General features: G+C 38.9%; 1 protein-coding gene across 4 annotated transcripts; it reads right to left on the bottom strand.

Annotated features, from left to right (window-relative positions):
- Positions 1–124: 124 nt before the first annotated feature.
- On the bottom strand, positions 125–16,256 carry ipo9 (importin 9). Of its 4 annotated transcripts, none has more exons than XM_079843991.1 (24): positions 16,001–16,256; positions 13,815–13,876; positions 13,624–13,710; positions 13,335–13,536; positions 13,160–13,248; positions 12,981–13,067; positions 10,999–11,118; positions 10,818–10,918; positions 10,625–10,683; positions 10,385–10,536; positions 10,217–10,315; positions 10,032–10,138; positions 9,805–9,944; positions 9,549–9,711; positions 7,411–7,637; positions 7,179–7,327; positions 6,969–7,097; positions 6,598–6,873; positions 5,310–5,476; positions 5,090–5,223; positions 4,888–5,007; positions 2,987–3,097; positions 873–949; positions 125–766 (listed from the first exon to the last, which is right to left on the bottom strand). In XM_079843991.1, the coding sequence occupies exons 1-24, from the start codon at positions 16,164–16,166 to the stop codon at positions 656–658; spliced, it is 3,135 nt and encodes a 1,044-aa protein (XP_079700117.1). In that variant the 5' UTR covers positions 16,167–16,256; the 3' UTR covers positions 125–655. The 4 variants fall into 4 exon arrangements, with proteins under 4 accessions (XP_079700117.1, XP_079700118.1, XP_079700115.1 ...); XM_079843992.1 differs by having other exon boundaries at positions 9,549–9,708; XM_079843989.1 differs by having other exon boundaries at positions 10,217–10,536.
- Positions 16,257–16,271: the final 15 nt, after the last annotated feature.

The raw sequence follows: 16,271 nt of genomic DNA, 5'->3' as shown, positions 1-16,271 counted from the left end.
TTTCTCATACTCCAGTGGAGACAGTGTTTCTAATAAGACTGTAAGATCACCATGGTAACACCATATAATTCTTCATGCTCACCCAACACTGTGTAGCCATAAAGACCATGCTCATGAGACAACGTAATGACAAACAACATGGATAATTTTAATAAGGCCGCCAACAGTTCCAACTTTTTCCAAAGATCAGATTAATCATCTGCCAGAAGTCTTTTTCCTTCCTCTACAGAAAGATATTGTAACCATCTTGATTTAGTAAAGTGAGAAGGTACAAATGGACAGTTGATACTTTTAAATTGTTCCTATACCATTACCAGTCCCTTTGCAAAAAATTCATCATATCAGACAGGTCTATCAAAGCACAGCAGTAGACATCCGATTCAAATGCACCCACACCGTCCTGTCTGGGATGCTAAGAAGCTGCTCCTCACGCCCTGCTCTTATAACATCCCTAGGAATCAATGTCCATTCCTTCCCTTCATAAAGCACAGGGAGAGGCACGTAAACCTTTACTCCAGTCCTCTTGGGTTGTGGATTAAGAGCGTCTTCCGAAAGGCATTCCGAGGCCACTCAAATGTTCAAGTTTGAAGAAAAGATGACTGAGTGGTAAAGACGGAAACAAAGGACAAGGAGCCGAATTGGGTGGGGATACAGGTCATATACCGATGGACTGCAAGACTCTTCGCTCTACTTCATTCAAGTGGCTTGAAAACATGCTATAGCAAGGCTGCTGAGCAAACTGGGCAAGGAAATCTGTCAGATAAGCCTGTGGAGAAAGACAGAAACACATAAAGAGCATATTATTAAGAGATGAAGATATGAAGTCTGGTTACAGCAATACTGCGTTTTGAGTCGATGCAAAAATGACTCACTTGAAGGTCAACTTGATATATGGGATCCTTCAGAGCATCTGGATCTTCGTCATCATCATCCTCATAATAATCATCATCTATGGGGAAAATCACAATAACTGTTATACAATGGCTTATTGTAGAAAAAACTAAGTGGTGAATATAGAAAGCATTGTGAACTTAACAGTTTTTTTTGTTTAGTTTTTTTTTAGTGTAGCATGTATAGAATGGCAAATGTCTGTCCAACACAGAAGCATTGCAAAAGATGAATCAGGGTTATTCTTCTTAACTAAAACTATTAAAAACAATTGCTAATTAAAATAAAAACATCAATATTAGATGAATAAAAGACAACAACACTAAAATTACTAACTGTTAATAAATAAAAACTAAAACAAATACGGTTAACCTAAATAGTAATTTAATAAAACAATCTAATAAAAATGTCAAAAGCACAACAAAATAACTCAAATTAAAGCTACACTGTGTGATATTTTCCCCCATCTAGTGGTGAAAAGGTATATGACCATCCAGTGAATTTTAGTTTCTGTTCCTCTCAATTCCGATTTCGTTTTAACTCCTACGGTGGCCGATTTAGTCCAAGATTAATATGGCTTCCAGTTCGACCTCGTCCACATTCGACACGGTGCCTGTGGGATATTCTGTGCGCAGTGGAATGGTTGGAACTCAACTGGCCTAATTATTCGACTAGAAAAAACTGCAGCTAATCCAGAGTGAACTTTGATGATAGTAATGTTTATTCAGTCATCCAATTGCAAGGCATAAACAGGTTTGCATGTATATGTACATAAATGTGGTTTCTGTGAGAGAACAAATAAGGATGGTAAATATACATGATAATGGCATGACAGAAGATACACAGTTAAGAACTGTATAACTATACTTAAGTTACATTTGTATAATGTAACCGTAAACCAGAGCTTATTGTACCATATATAGGCGCTAAATGCAGCTGCATTAAAAGGAGCGGAGCTGCCGCTGCTAACAAGCGGTGTCGGATTACAAAAGTGTGTGCGCAGGTTTAGCTCTGTATAACAAGTGTCAATATGCCGATCAGACCTGATACATATTTCCATCAACATACATTACAAGCAAATATTTTCTATAAACGAATAAACATTGTTGATAACAAAATAACTGAATGATTATTCAAATAGGTGAGCATTACGCTATTGTATGTTGACACAAAAATACTTCTGAATCAACTGAATTACGCGATGACACACTCTGAAACACATCCACAATGACAATAACTATTATTACTTACGGAGTTATTAACGCACAGAAATACCACACAAGGAAAAACAGACTTTTGAGGAATAAACAAGCCAGGAAAACTCCGTATAACTCTGTTACTGGAGCTGCTGAGATGAAAACTCTCTGCGCATGCACCAGACAAGTCTGAACAAGTTGACGCGCACAGTGTTAAAACGCGAATGGCGAAGCTTGAATTTACGGGTATGTCCCTCTTTGGCTAATGTACTTTCAAGATGGAGGGGCAACATGGCGACCACCGTTAGATCCCATTACCTTATGTATTTTCAATGGCATATTATAAACTTACGAGAATACTTTATTACTTGAAAGAAGTAAATATACATTAATGAGCACATATATTTTTGAAAGAACTAAGTGTTTTTAGCTAAGAATAGACTAAAAAAGTTACACAGTGTAGCTTTAAAAAGAAAATAGAAATTATGAAAATTAAAGCTAACAAAAACTATAATAGCATAAAAAATAATAAATAAAATAACAGTGATGTGAAGAAGGCAAACTTTTACGAAGTTGGTATACCTTAAATGCAAAGTCTCCCGGCTTCCATTACAACTGCCCTAACCATGTCAATAATCTACTCCTAAAACATTTGTCATTGGTGTCAAATATTCCCTGTTTCTGTTTTCTGAGCTTTTATCTAGAACTGTACCCACAGCTGGCGATACATTAGTGTGATATTGCCGTGTTCTTTTTTATACTCTGTTTTTAAATGTGCTATGTAAATAATCGTTTTATTGTATTGTAATACAATCACTTTGGATGAAGCCAAATATATACACATGTGATATTAGAATGGACGAATGCCAATTTAATCCTATGTTAGTAATATGAAACTGTACCGTATTTGTTGGAGGCAATGAGATCAGACAGAAGCTGTCCTGCTAGTCCTTCATCTTCCTCATCATCATCATCCTCTTCTTCTGCCAGATCATCCCACATTCCACCAGAGTCTGCAAAGCAAACATAACTAAACTTAAGATCCCCCCAAATTTAAATGTCAACAATAGCGGTGTTTCTACTATCGGGACAAAAGCGAACAAGCTAGTGCGTGCCAGAGCCAGATGTGTTTTCACTGTCACTTCCGGGGCTTGATCGGGCATCCTTGGGGCTTCTTCGGAGCCAAAGGCCAGGGGATTTGGCCCGTAAAATACCTTGGTCCAAAGCAGGCCAACTGAGGCTTAAAGGGTTAGTTCACCCAAAAATGAAAATTAGACCATGATTTACTACATGATTTATGACATTCTTCTTTCAGACGAATACAATTGGAGTAAAAATATCCTGGCTCTTCCAAGCTTTATAATGGACGTGACTTGTTGGGTCATTTTTTAAGTCCATATATCCATGGGCGTCGGAACCATTGTATGTGGGTGGGACAAGACCCACCCACTTTTTACGATCAATGATATTGGACCCGCTCACTTTTATCGTCTCTAATTCAGCACATGTCTGTTTACCTACCCCTAACCGATAAACACTAATTATTAAACACATGTTAGATGCTTTATTTCCACTTTTCTAATATTTTCTTAATTTTTATTGAAAATAAACGCCTTTCCAATCTGATATGTGAAGGGAGTGGAGTGAGTTCAGCAAAGGGCGGATTCGAACCTCGGTTCGATTTGCGTCTTACCCCTACACTACTGCTGCTCCCAATGATATGGTGATTTCCGTAATTTTGTCTTGCCCAACCAGACGTTTAGCAAACAAGGCAATATTTGTACTTAATGTAAATGGCATCTACTCCAGTAAAATTTTTCTGAGAGAGGACCCACCCAAATTTTTTTTGCTTCCGACAGCCATGCATACATCCATCATATAACTGCTCCACACGGTTCTGGGGGGTTAATAAAGGCCTTCTAAAGCGAAGTGGCGCGTTTGTGTAAGAAAAATATTCATATTTAAAACTTTATAGATTAAAATAACTAGCTTCTACGCAAGTCGACTTGCGCTAAAAGAGTACCGGTAACCCCTGAAGCGATGTACTGGAGCATTATGAGCTTTGGCACCTCTTGCGAATAGTGCTGGGCAACAAACTCAAGCCCCTCTTCTCTTATATCGAAATCCTCCGCCATTTCTTTTTAAAAAATCTTGTTTTAGACTTCTAATTCATGACCAGTGTTTTGTTTTGCTTTATCCTCTGCGCTTCTGCGTTCGCATGATTCAAGGGTTACTCTTTCACCGCAAGTCGACTTACGTACCGTTGACCACCGGAAGCTAGTTATTTTAGTCTATAAAGTTTTAAATATTCATATTTTTCTTACACAAACACGCCACTTCGCTTCAGAGGACCTTTATTAACCCCCCCGGAGCTGTGTGGAGCAGATATATGATGGATAGATGCACTTTTAAGGACTTCAAAAATGACCCAACAAGTCACTGCCATTATAATGCTTGGAAGAGCCAGGAATTGTTTAATATAACTCGAAAGAAGAATGTCATATACACCTTTTTGTGTGAACTAACCCTTTAAGGAGGCATCTTGAAGGCAAAGTTTATCGGAGTCAGGAGAGGGTCAATGCTGCTGAGAATTTCTCATATTAGGCTCGTATCAAAACTTCACAAAAACTAGATTGCGATTTAGCAAGTTTTCAGGTAGCTTGGCTTCGCGGCAAGAGGTCCGAAGCTATTGGCCCTGCCCTGCACATTGTTAGCCCTTGCACGCAATGCTGGACAGTGGAAAAGTGGCTACCGGTAATTAATACTAATACTGGGGGTAAATAGTTAAAAATCACATATGTACCTTGGCTCCAATCTGCTGGATTTGCTCTATTTGCATTAGCCTCCACCACAGAAGACAGTTCATTGACGATGAGTTTAAAGATCTTTACCAGCAAAGGAATGTTGGTCCACCGCTGAGGGTCTGAGAGAAACAGACCAATCAGGTATGAGGAAAAAACAATAAGCAATCACTAATTTGGCAGTTTAAGAGATCATCTACTTACTCTTGGCCGATTTAGAACGTGTACAAATTCCCTCGTCTGGGTTAAAAATTTCATCTCCTTTGACGACTATATCTTGGAGGCGCTTGTCATTTGTATTGAGACCATGCTGGAGGAGTTTACACAAGGCGACAGCACTGTGGACAGAGTGATTACAGTGTTATTTCAATGCAAGCTGTACAATTCCTTCAAACACACCGGAGACAAGATTGGAAACCCTCACCTGACTTTGCCTTCATACTGGCCATAGAACAGATGTTGGCGACTCATCCACTCAGCCATGACAAACTCTAGGGCAGGTTTCCCTGTGGGACCTGGAAGACTGCATAGGAATTCCAGAAGGGGCTCCAACTGGATATGGACCAGGTGAGCGAAAACCATGATCAGGGACTGTCAAATGAATAAAGAGGACATATTTCACACTTCATTTGAGCAGCCAGCTGTAGCACAATTTAGAATAATCCGTCATGCAAGAAAATGAATGTTCAATATGCAAAAACAAGCAGACATCTATACCTTGCTGTAAAGTAACTACAGTTTATTAAGTGGGTGCCATTTCTGTATCTGTTACATCAGGCCACACCTGCATTAGGGTTCAGCAGTATTCCAGCACCATGGTATCAGAAATGAACTGCATTATTTTGCAATACTGGCACATTATTTTAGGTTCTTTCCTTACAAGGAACTTAATGTTCAAACATACTAACTACAAATGAAAATGGGTAAATGAACCACAAATTTTAGATATTGAATTTTTATTATCTACTTACAGTCCTAGTTTCATTTCATCATTTCCCCAAGGCTTTTTAGATTTTCCATGTTTTTGACAACTGGAGAGGTAATGGGAATTTGTTCATTTGTACAAACTATTTTTGTTTCCTGCTGATTACTTTATGAATATTCAGACCATTTTGCAAACCAATAAACTGAAAAGAACTGAATCAACAGAACAATTAGCTGATGAAATATTTTTGTAAACGTAAACGTTGTAACGTGTAAACGTTTTTTTTCCATGATTTTAACATTTCATGACTTTTCCAGTCCTGGAAAACACAATTTTAAGTTTCTTTGATACTTCCAGGTTAACTATTTCTTGACAATTACAGTTTTTTTTCGAACTTAACAATGACCTCCAAATATGATGGAGAACTTCTTTAAAAAAAATGCAATAAGACTCTGCAATAACACTTAAAAATAAATAAATACAATAAAAATACATAGATTTGGTGTTGATGAAAACAATGGCTGTCAATTGTAAAAGATTACCTATAAAATATATAATTTTATATTTATAAAAATTGTGTTAAAAATGACTTAAACATGTTATTGACATTTAAAGACAGCCCTAAAACTACATTTTGTAAAAATATTTTTTGTTCTCAAAGTTTCTATGGACCCCCAGCTTCTTGTGGCCCCGGGCTACAAGTTTAAAAACACCAATGGTATAATTTTAGTAACTGACACTGGGGTACTGCACCAGGGCCAAAATTATTTTCATGATCCAACCTTACCTGCATCACACTGAGGGTCTCGGCCTGCTGCATCTTGCTGAGAATAGCACGCAGTATTTGGTCCAGCTGGTCAGCCAACTGAGTGCCAGCCCGGGCAATGAGAGTGGACACCAGACGACCTACAAAAGCAGCGGTGAACTCAGACGTGCGGGGGTCCAGGAGCTGACTGACAACCTGCATGACATACCACAGGCCACTGTGGCCTTGCTCATCTTGCCACTGGGCAATCTGCTCCAGCCCCACGGACACGTAGGCCCTCAAGCATTCACCACCATTCTGGGAAAATCAGCAATGATATGAGTTAGATGACAAGTGACATGAGGACTCTGGAAAGATATAATAGATTTTTGTTTCTAGAAAACTGATGCAACCTGCATAGTGGTGTTGTCATCTGTGCGGAGGGTGCACTGGGCCACCGCTGGAAAAGCTTGGCACACAAGCATGTCCGACAGTGGGGGCTTAGTGTTACGAACAACTGTAGTTAAGATATCTATGGATGTCTGCAAGAACAGAAAAATATGCATCACTTACAGAAAACATTTTAGAAATGGAGGTAGAACAAAATGAGAAGTTTATCTTACAGCACAAAGGCCAGATGGGATTTTATCAGGCGGTGCGTGCATAATGCTAACGAGAGTAGGAATGAGGCGCATTTGCATGGGTCCTTGGCAGGCTTCAATCTGGGCAAGCTCCTTGAAGATGTCCTGCGCTAAAGATGCTACAACTGGATCTAACAGAAAGAGAAAAGAAAATAAGTAATCTTCTAATATACAAGGCAAATGATACTGGATGTTGACTATAAAATGATCTTACCATTACTGTACTTGAGGAATATGGCAATAGTGAGCGGGCAGATCTTGTTCTCAGCACTCGTGGTGAAAGCCGGATCCACGGTGCAAACGATACAAAGGGTTTCCATGACTAAAGTGAGAACTTCAGAGCTGAATTGAGCCGCGAGTTGCACCAGCCCTTCCAAGACATTGGGCAGAAACGGCTGAAGGACATGGGTACTCTCCGACAGCTTGAGTTGATCACAATACCTGTGAAACAGTAAAAAGAGATCATGTAAAAAATAAAATAAAAATACACTACAGTTTAAAAGTTTAGGGTCTGTAAGATTTGTTTAATAGATTTGAAAATGCTCACCAAAGCTGCATCAAAAATACAGTAAAAGTAGCAATATTGTGGAATATTTCTACAACTTGACATAACCTGAAATAACCTTATTCCTGTGATGGAAACGCTGAATCTTTAGCATCATTACTCCAGTTTTCAGTGTCACGTGTTGAAAACAGTTGTACTGCTTGATATTTTTGTGGAAACCATGATAGATTTTTAGAGTTAAAAGTTCAAAAGAACAGCATATTGAATAAAAGAAAAAAACACCTTACATACAGACTCCTTACAACAGCAGTGTACATGACAACAGACTGCAGAATTACTGACTCTCTGAGGTCATTAAAAATCCAAGGATGTCCTTCGGAAAAATAGTAGGGGTGGAACCCTGGCATCCTGGCCAAATTTGGCCATTGGCTTCTTTCCATCTTAGCCTCCTAATCATCCCCATATACTGATTGGCTTCATCACTCTGTCTTCTCTCCACCAATAAGCTGGTGTGTGGTGGGTGTTCTGGCACAATATGGCTGCCGTCGCATCATCCAGGTGGATGTTGCACATTGGAGGTGGTTGAGGAGATTCCCCCCTTCTATATGTAAAGCGATTTGAGTACCCAGAAAAGCACTATATAAATGTAACAAATTATTATTAATTATTACGCTTTTTTCCAACTCCAAAATAATAAGCACTAACAAAATAAAATAAAAATTAAAGGGTTAGTTCACCCAAAAATGAAAATTCTGTCATTAATTACTCACCCTCATGTCGTTTGACACCTGTAAGACCTCCGTTCATATTCGGAACACAAATGAAGATATTTTTGTTGAAAGCTGATGGCTGAGAAAGGCTTCAGATAGGCCTCCATTGGCATTCAGTACATTTACACTCCCAAGACCCATAAAAGCACTTAAAAAAGCACTTAGCACTTAAAACGTCTTTACAAAGTCCATCTCACCACAGTGACTCTACAATAATTTTACGATGCGACGACAATAGTTTTTGTGCGCAAAAAAAAAAAAATCAAAATAACACCTTTATCCAACTTGTTATTGTCTTCCGTGTGTGCCTCCACGACGCATGCGCGAGAATATGACGCAGATCCGGCGTTCGGACACATGACCCAGAAGCGATTTGTTTACAAGCAGAGGAAGACGCGCGTGTCTAAGCTGTTGAATTCTACATTGATCGTGCTTTAGGTCTCGGCGTAGTTCTCAAAATCGGACTAAAGTGTGCATTTCATGGATTCCCGAACGCTGGCGCTACGTCATATATTCTCGCGCATGCGTCGTGGAGGCACACACGGAAGACAAGAACAAGTTGGATAAAGGTGTTATTTTGATTTTTTTTGGCGCACAAAAACTATTGTCGTCGCATCGTAAAATTATTGTAGAGCCACTGTGGTGAGATGGACTTTGTAACGACGTTTTAAGTGCCTTTTATGGGTCTTGGGAGTGTAAATGTACTGAATGCCAATGGAGGCCTATCTGAAGCCTTTCTCAGCCATCAGCTTTCAACAAAAATATCTTCATTTGTGTTCCGAATATGAACGGAGGTCTTACAGGTGTCGAACGACATGAGGGTGAGTAATTAACGACAGAATTTTCATTTTTGGGTGAACTAACCCTTTAAGTAATTTTTCCTTTTTTTTTTTTTTTTTTAAACGAGTGTCCTTATCTTTGTGGTTCTTTCGCTATGGTAAACATTCAACCAGTCTGTATTCTAATAATAAATAAATACATTTCCAGCTTAAATAATGAAATAGAAAAACATAACAGCATATAGTTTTGTGCAAGTTATTAAATCTGCACATGAGAAACTAGAAATAAAAACCTTACCCCCAAATAGCTCTCACAGCAGAGATCCGAACAGAGGGTGGCTGACTCTCATGTAGGCCACTCACAGTGGCCTGTAGGAACTGCTGAATGAGCTCTGGGGACATCGCTGCAGTGAAGCGACTGGCTGCCCATAAGGCCCGACCCAAAAGGAATGGAGAGGCTGCTGGGAATTGAATAACATGCGGATCAAATCCTGCCCTTATGCACAGGCCATATACAGACATGAGATCAAAATGATAATGTAGAAGAAGGTTACCTGGTAAATTGAGGTCAGCAAGGATGACATTGGCAAGGAACCCATGCATGTCAAACTGCACACGACCGTTCTTTACATTCTCTGTGATGATGGTCTTGACCGAACCCAGGGCCAGCATGCAAGCCTCATGCACCTTCCACCTGCATATCCATGAGAGATATTGATGTAAAGCAACCCATTGAAGGACAAAGGTTGATTGTAACAGAGGATATGTTTTCTCTCTTTACCAGTGTTCACTGCCTGCATTCTTGGCTTGCTCTGCCTCTTGGAGGTGCCGTGTTGCAGCAGCCGCTAAAGCAGCAGCGCTCTCATTCTGAAACTCAGCAGCAACAGCCTAATGGACGAGAGGATGCATTAGAGATAAAGGAGGAAAAGTAATCAAACACCCACAAAAAAAACTATCTGTGCTCACCAGCAACAGATCCTGTGCTGATATCCGGACAGAATAAGAGAACGTGTCATCGTCCTCATCCTCAACAAACTGCTGCGGATTGGCAGTCCATACCTTGATCTGTGAGACAGATGAGAACATGAAAATAAAAGCTATGAAGAAAAACTTACGACGCACACTCATACCAACCTGATCCTCCGTGATCTGCATGTAGAGGATGATGTAATATATGAGCTCTGGTAGAGCTTTCTTCACTGTGCTCTTGAACTTCTTGTTCTCCAGCAGTGTGTGGACAAACTCAAAGATGCTGAAGACGAGGTTCTCAAAGCCAAGGACCTCACCTGTGGCATTGAATTAACAGAGCTCAGTGCTTACTAAACCAATCTGAATAACAATGACGATCAATTACAAAAACCTAGTGCCACATACCATCAGAGTCAACAGGATCATCCACTTCTTCTGTGTAGTTGACCTCAGTTCTCACATAAGTACATGATTGATTAAGAAAAGTAATTGAATATGTTATTGAAATGACCGCGGCACTGATAAAAATATCAAATGGGTCTAAGAAATGAATGGCAATAGGTTAAAAAAGTGGTAAAAGCTTTCAATGAATGGATATAAGGAGGCGCTCTCTGTCAGGGTGTTCCACACAATAGGTAGAATCTGTTGCATGGAGGACACCATAGGTTTGGGGAAGTTCTTCACAAGAGCCGTCACGGCCTATGAAGAGATCATACATAATTACAATTACATTATGAGGGGGAAAAAGTATCTTTCTGCATGATGAAACAGCCAGTCACCTTCAGCACTTCCATTTTCAGGCCGCTATCCGAAGCGGGTCCGTCTGGGATCTGGAGAGCCTGTATGAAGGCCTCTGTAAACTGCTGCACCACCGGGAAGATCAGAGTATTGGCAGCACCCTACAATCAAAAACAAATTTCAGTTAACTATTTAATATGTTTACCGGTAATAATTGAAAAAATTTTAATCAGATGAACCTTATTGTGAAGTATTACATGATTCACAGCATTTATTTATTTAGGTCATGTTAATGTATAAAACTTCACATTAAAATGTATACACTACCATTCAAAACTTTGGGGTTGATACATTTTTATAAAAACTATTATATTACTACAATTCAGAATAACTGTTTACCACTTCAAATGTTTTTTAAAATGTAATTTATTTCTGTGATGGCAAAGCTGAATTTTCAGCATCATTACTCCAGTCAAATGATCTTTCAGAAATCATTCTAATATGCTGATTGCTCAATAAAAACGTGTTATCGTTTTTGAAAACCATTGTGCTTCTTAAAATTTTTGTGGAAACTATGTAGAGTTGTTCCGATTCCGATACTAGTATCAGAAATATCACCGATACCACAACTAATTCTGGCATCGGTATCGGCGAGTACTTGAACCCATGTACCGATCCGATACCATTTTCTTAAGACCTAGTTATGACCGTGAGCTTTGCCTAACCCCTGACCGGTTCGTCTTCGCTACTCAGAATGCATTACAAACACAGGAAGTTGTGCTGTGTTGCCACAAGCAACCCCTGTTTAGAGCAGTGAAGAAGAAGTATGACAGTATGGTACAGACTGGACCAACCAGCCAGTATAACAGCAACTAGGGATGTCACAAGTATGGGTCCTTCAGTACCAAGTCGGTGCTGAAATTAAAAATGTTTGATGATATCAGCATTTCTGTAGTACCGGTAGTAAGTTACAGACTCCCGAGTAGGCTATATTCGGTACCTGCAGCTGCGTTCAGTCGCTTCCGTGTTAATCTAAGCGCAAGGCTCCAGAATGTAGCCGAATATATACTAGTGTCTATTTAAATATTACTCCAGCAAATTCTACGTCTCTGTGGATAAAGGGCGCATATGCATGGGTGCTCTGCCGTGTATCACTATGAGGAAAATCACAATGAGGAAAAACCCGTCAAAATAAAAGTTTGGTTTAACGTGAATAAATTGACAATATATTAATCTACTGTTGTAGCCTACAGTAGATTTAGCTACGTCTCTATGTAATAATAATACATCTCTACTAATAATAATAATGCCTAGACGGTTGCTTATTTTTTACTTGTTTTGTTGTTGTAGAGATTCTTTTCTGATTAATATATAATTTTTTATATTCATAGACTTATTTGTTGCAAACTATCTTTTTTAGCTTGCGGTGTTAGATTTGTGGCTGCATTTTAAGTTATTTTTCGCCTAAGAAAAATAAATAATATTACTGTCAAATGCATGTCAGATAATAAAAATACTGTAATAAATACTGTAGTTCACCATGTATTTGTTCATGTTTTATTAAGGGATAAGTCTGAAGCACACCATAAAAATTCTAGCAATTCATACAGGGCTAGTAGTATATATAGCTGTATATACAGATACACACCCAGGTATCGGATCAGTACTCGGTATCAGCCGATACCCTGAGCCCAGGAATAGGAATCGGTATCGGGAAGGGAAAAAAGGTATCGGAACATCTCTAAAACCATGATAATTTTTTTTCAGGATTCTTTGATGAATAAAGTTCAATGGAACTTTAAACATTTATTTGAAATAAAAATATTTTGTAACATTATCAATAGATTTAGTTTAATAAATTCTTGCTGAATAATGGACCGAGTTAGAAAAAAATTATAACAATTAAAAAAATCTAACAGACCCTAAACTTTTGAATGGTAGCATTGATGCTAGCAACTGCATTACCTAAAGTTATTAAACTGAACCTTATTTAAAAGTGATACCTGTTTATCTATGAGCTTACCTTTGCTACTTCATCAATCGCACAGATGAGATTGGCACACGTGGTAAAGATCTCAACTGCTCTGGAACGCGTGCGAATACTGTAAATCTGCAACAGTAATTACAGCATAACAAAACAGTGTTTACACATCATTTTCTCAAAAGCAAGGACTGTACTGTTTTTTAAGCTGAGTATAATACCTCTGCCATGGTAAAAATCTTGTACATTTGAGGCAAAATGACAGGCGCAACATCAGGCATCTGCACATCCGTCACCTCACGTGTGAATTCTATGACACACAATGATATGTTGTTTAATAACAGCGCAAACTTGTTGCGACTGTGAGGAAGAGTCAAAGATGCTCGGAGTTATTACCTGTGAGGACTCTCATGGCGCCGTGTACAGCGTTAACATCCCCACTGGCAAGCATGTCCATGAGGAGCTTGAAGAGCCCGGGCCAAGCTTCAGGCCAGTCCCAGTGCGCAATAGCCGACAGGGCGTAGGCCACGCTGGAGCGCACCTTACTGATGGCCTCCCGCAAACCACCTGGCAGCAGCTCACGGATCGCAGCTTTGGCCTAAACAGAAAGGGACATGGAAAGAAATGTAACAATGCCACTTCTCCAATACTCTTAAACGTCCAGACTTAACTATGCGGTTCTAACCCATTCAGTCGTCTCGGGGGGCCTATATTTCTCTGACTGGGCGCACCAGTGGGTCTCAACATACTGCTTCAGAATGACAGAGGCCAACTATAAGAGACACATAGCAAACAAATTAAGCAAACATAACCGTAACAATTAAATACTTTCCATTAATTTATGCTGAAAATATCTAGATGTCAACTAAGTCTTACTTGGCGTATAGCAAGTGCTCCATGTGGGTCGACAGTGAGCTCTGCAAGGTGAACTCCAAACTCTGCAAAACAGGTGCAAAAATAGTCATTTTCTGTAGGGACTTTACAAGTTAAACCAACAATAAGTTAACAAGTTGGACCCAAAAATGCATTAGGAGCAAAGTCAGGTGAGTACAATCAAAGACAATTTCTAATGCATGCTTCATTCACAGCAACACAGCACTGCCATATCTTTCATCATCCATGGATTTAGCTCAATGAGAGGCTGGTGGCCAACAGACAATGTTACTGCTGACACCCAACACACAGCAGTAGCCTGAGAGAGAGGCCACAGCCAGTGAATGATTTTCAAGGGCAAACTTTATGTGGGCAGATTTTTTACACTACAGTTCAAACGTTTGGGGCCGATACAATTTTTTTTTTAAATACAAATACTTATATATTCAGCAAGGATTGGTTAAATTTATCAAAAAAGAAAAACATGAAAAAACATATTTATAATATTATAAAAAGATTTCTATTACAAACAAATGCTGTTCTTTAAAAATGTCTATTCATCAAAGAACATCATGGTTTCCACAAAAATATTACGCAGCACAAGTGTTTTCAAAATTGATAATGATAAGAATTTTTTCTTGAGCACCAAATCAGCATATCAGAATGTAAAGTAATGATGCTGAAAATTCAGCTTGGCCATCACAGAAATAAATTACATTGTAAAAAATAACGAAATAGAAGTGATTTTTTATTATAACTCATATAATATTTTCCGCTTTATTTTTGATCAAAGAATATATATATATTTTTTTTTACTAATTCTACTGAATTATTGTACCGAAAAAAAATTATAAAATAAACTATAAAATCCAATTAAAATCAAGTGGCTATAAATAATGCAGACGATTAAAATAACAAAATACAAGAGCTCTGCTAGAATACAGTGCCATTTGTTAGACACTGTCAAAAAATGAATAGCAAACAATTTATTAGGCTTATCAGATATTATAATTAAATATATCAAATATTTTGTAAAAATAAATAAATAATAATTCTCTGGCAATTTGAGCCCTGGTTGACCTTGAAACTGACTCAAAATGGGTGAGTGGGTTGTAACCACCACACAATGAGGGGGACATATCCTCGCCAATATTCAGCAAAGTGGTCAATTCATATGGGTTTAATAATTACATTTTAAATGAATTCTCATTCATTTTGTTACATCTTTGGTCAAAGCTATTGACTCGCATCCAGCCACATAAACAAGACTGATCAACACTGTTTCACCATCCTTTTTTGGGGGGAGGCAGTCACAAAATTCTAAGCAATAATCTTAACTTCAAAAAATACAGAATGATGTGACCTTGATGATAGTGGGAATTTAGAGCTAATAGGCCTACTAATCTAATTAATATAATAACCATGCCTCAAGTGACCAGCTCTGCTTGCCATTGTAATCAGAAGGCAGAATAGGAGGAAGTGTTGGACTTCACTCAGAGGACAGAAATAATACTATGAAATAAGGAAACAGTATGATAAAGAAAAACAAACAAACATGAGGAAACTTAAAGGGGCAGTTCATCCAAAAACTGTCATTTACTGTTCTGGACGAGATTTTCCCCGCGGAACACAAAAATCAATCACCATTCACTTTTATTGTATGAAATAACTATGGAATGCAAGTTAATGGTGACGGAGAATGTCAGTCTCTAGCAACCACAGAAAAGTCATACAGATTTGGAACAACAAGAGCTTGAGTATAATGACAGAAAGTTGATTTCTTTGGGGGTAAACTTCTTAACAGAAATTCTCACAAACATGACGCGTATTTATAAACACGAAATGACCGTCATGTGAGGGAGTTCAAAAGTGAAACTGACTAAAAATAGATGGACAGAACCGAACCCCAGACACATGTAATCTTTTCACATGACTCTACAACCCTCAACTATAAATGCGGGAACATGTTGGATGCACATGCCTTTGCCTCCTCAATTCACACATGCTTTTGCCTCCTCAATTCAATCCAATATGTTAGCAAATTTAGCGCGAGTACATTAATGATAAACACGTTGGAGAAGCAACATAAAACCAGCCAACGTGCGTTTAAAATGAAATGCTAGTGTGTGAAAATCTGCACTTCACATGGTGTCATGCATGTTGTGGCAGCATCTCACGTCAGTTCTTACCCTCAGTCACTTCCAACACTTTAATGCGCTCCTCCGCCGCAGCACGCACTTCTTGCACCGGCGACAGAATGGCGTTCAGCGCGTCTATAAGAGTTTCCTTCAGTCCTTTATCCACCTGGTCGAGTGTCGAAACCGGGCCGGGACCCGTGGCACCCATACCCGCCATTATTTGCCAGTTTTGCTGAGGCTCACGGAGAGATGACCGGGGACCCGACGGAAGGATGCACAGCGCGCCAATGCACGTTTAGGGAGGGACTATGAAACGACGCAA

Source organism: Gobio gobio (assembly GCF_949357685.1).
Source record: "Gobio gobio genome assembly, chromosome: 19".
Classification (NCBI taxonomy): domain Eukaryota; kingdom Metazoa; phylum Chordata; class Actinopteri; order Cypriniformes; family Gobionidae; genus Gobio; species Gobio gobio.
Note: the sequence above shows the minus strand (reverse complement) of the source record. Positions and strands in the feature narration are given on the sequence as shown.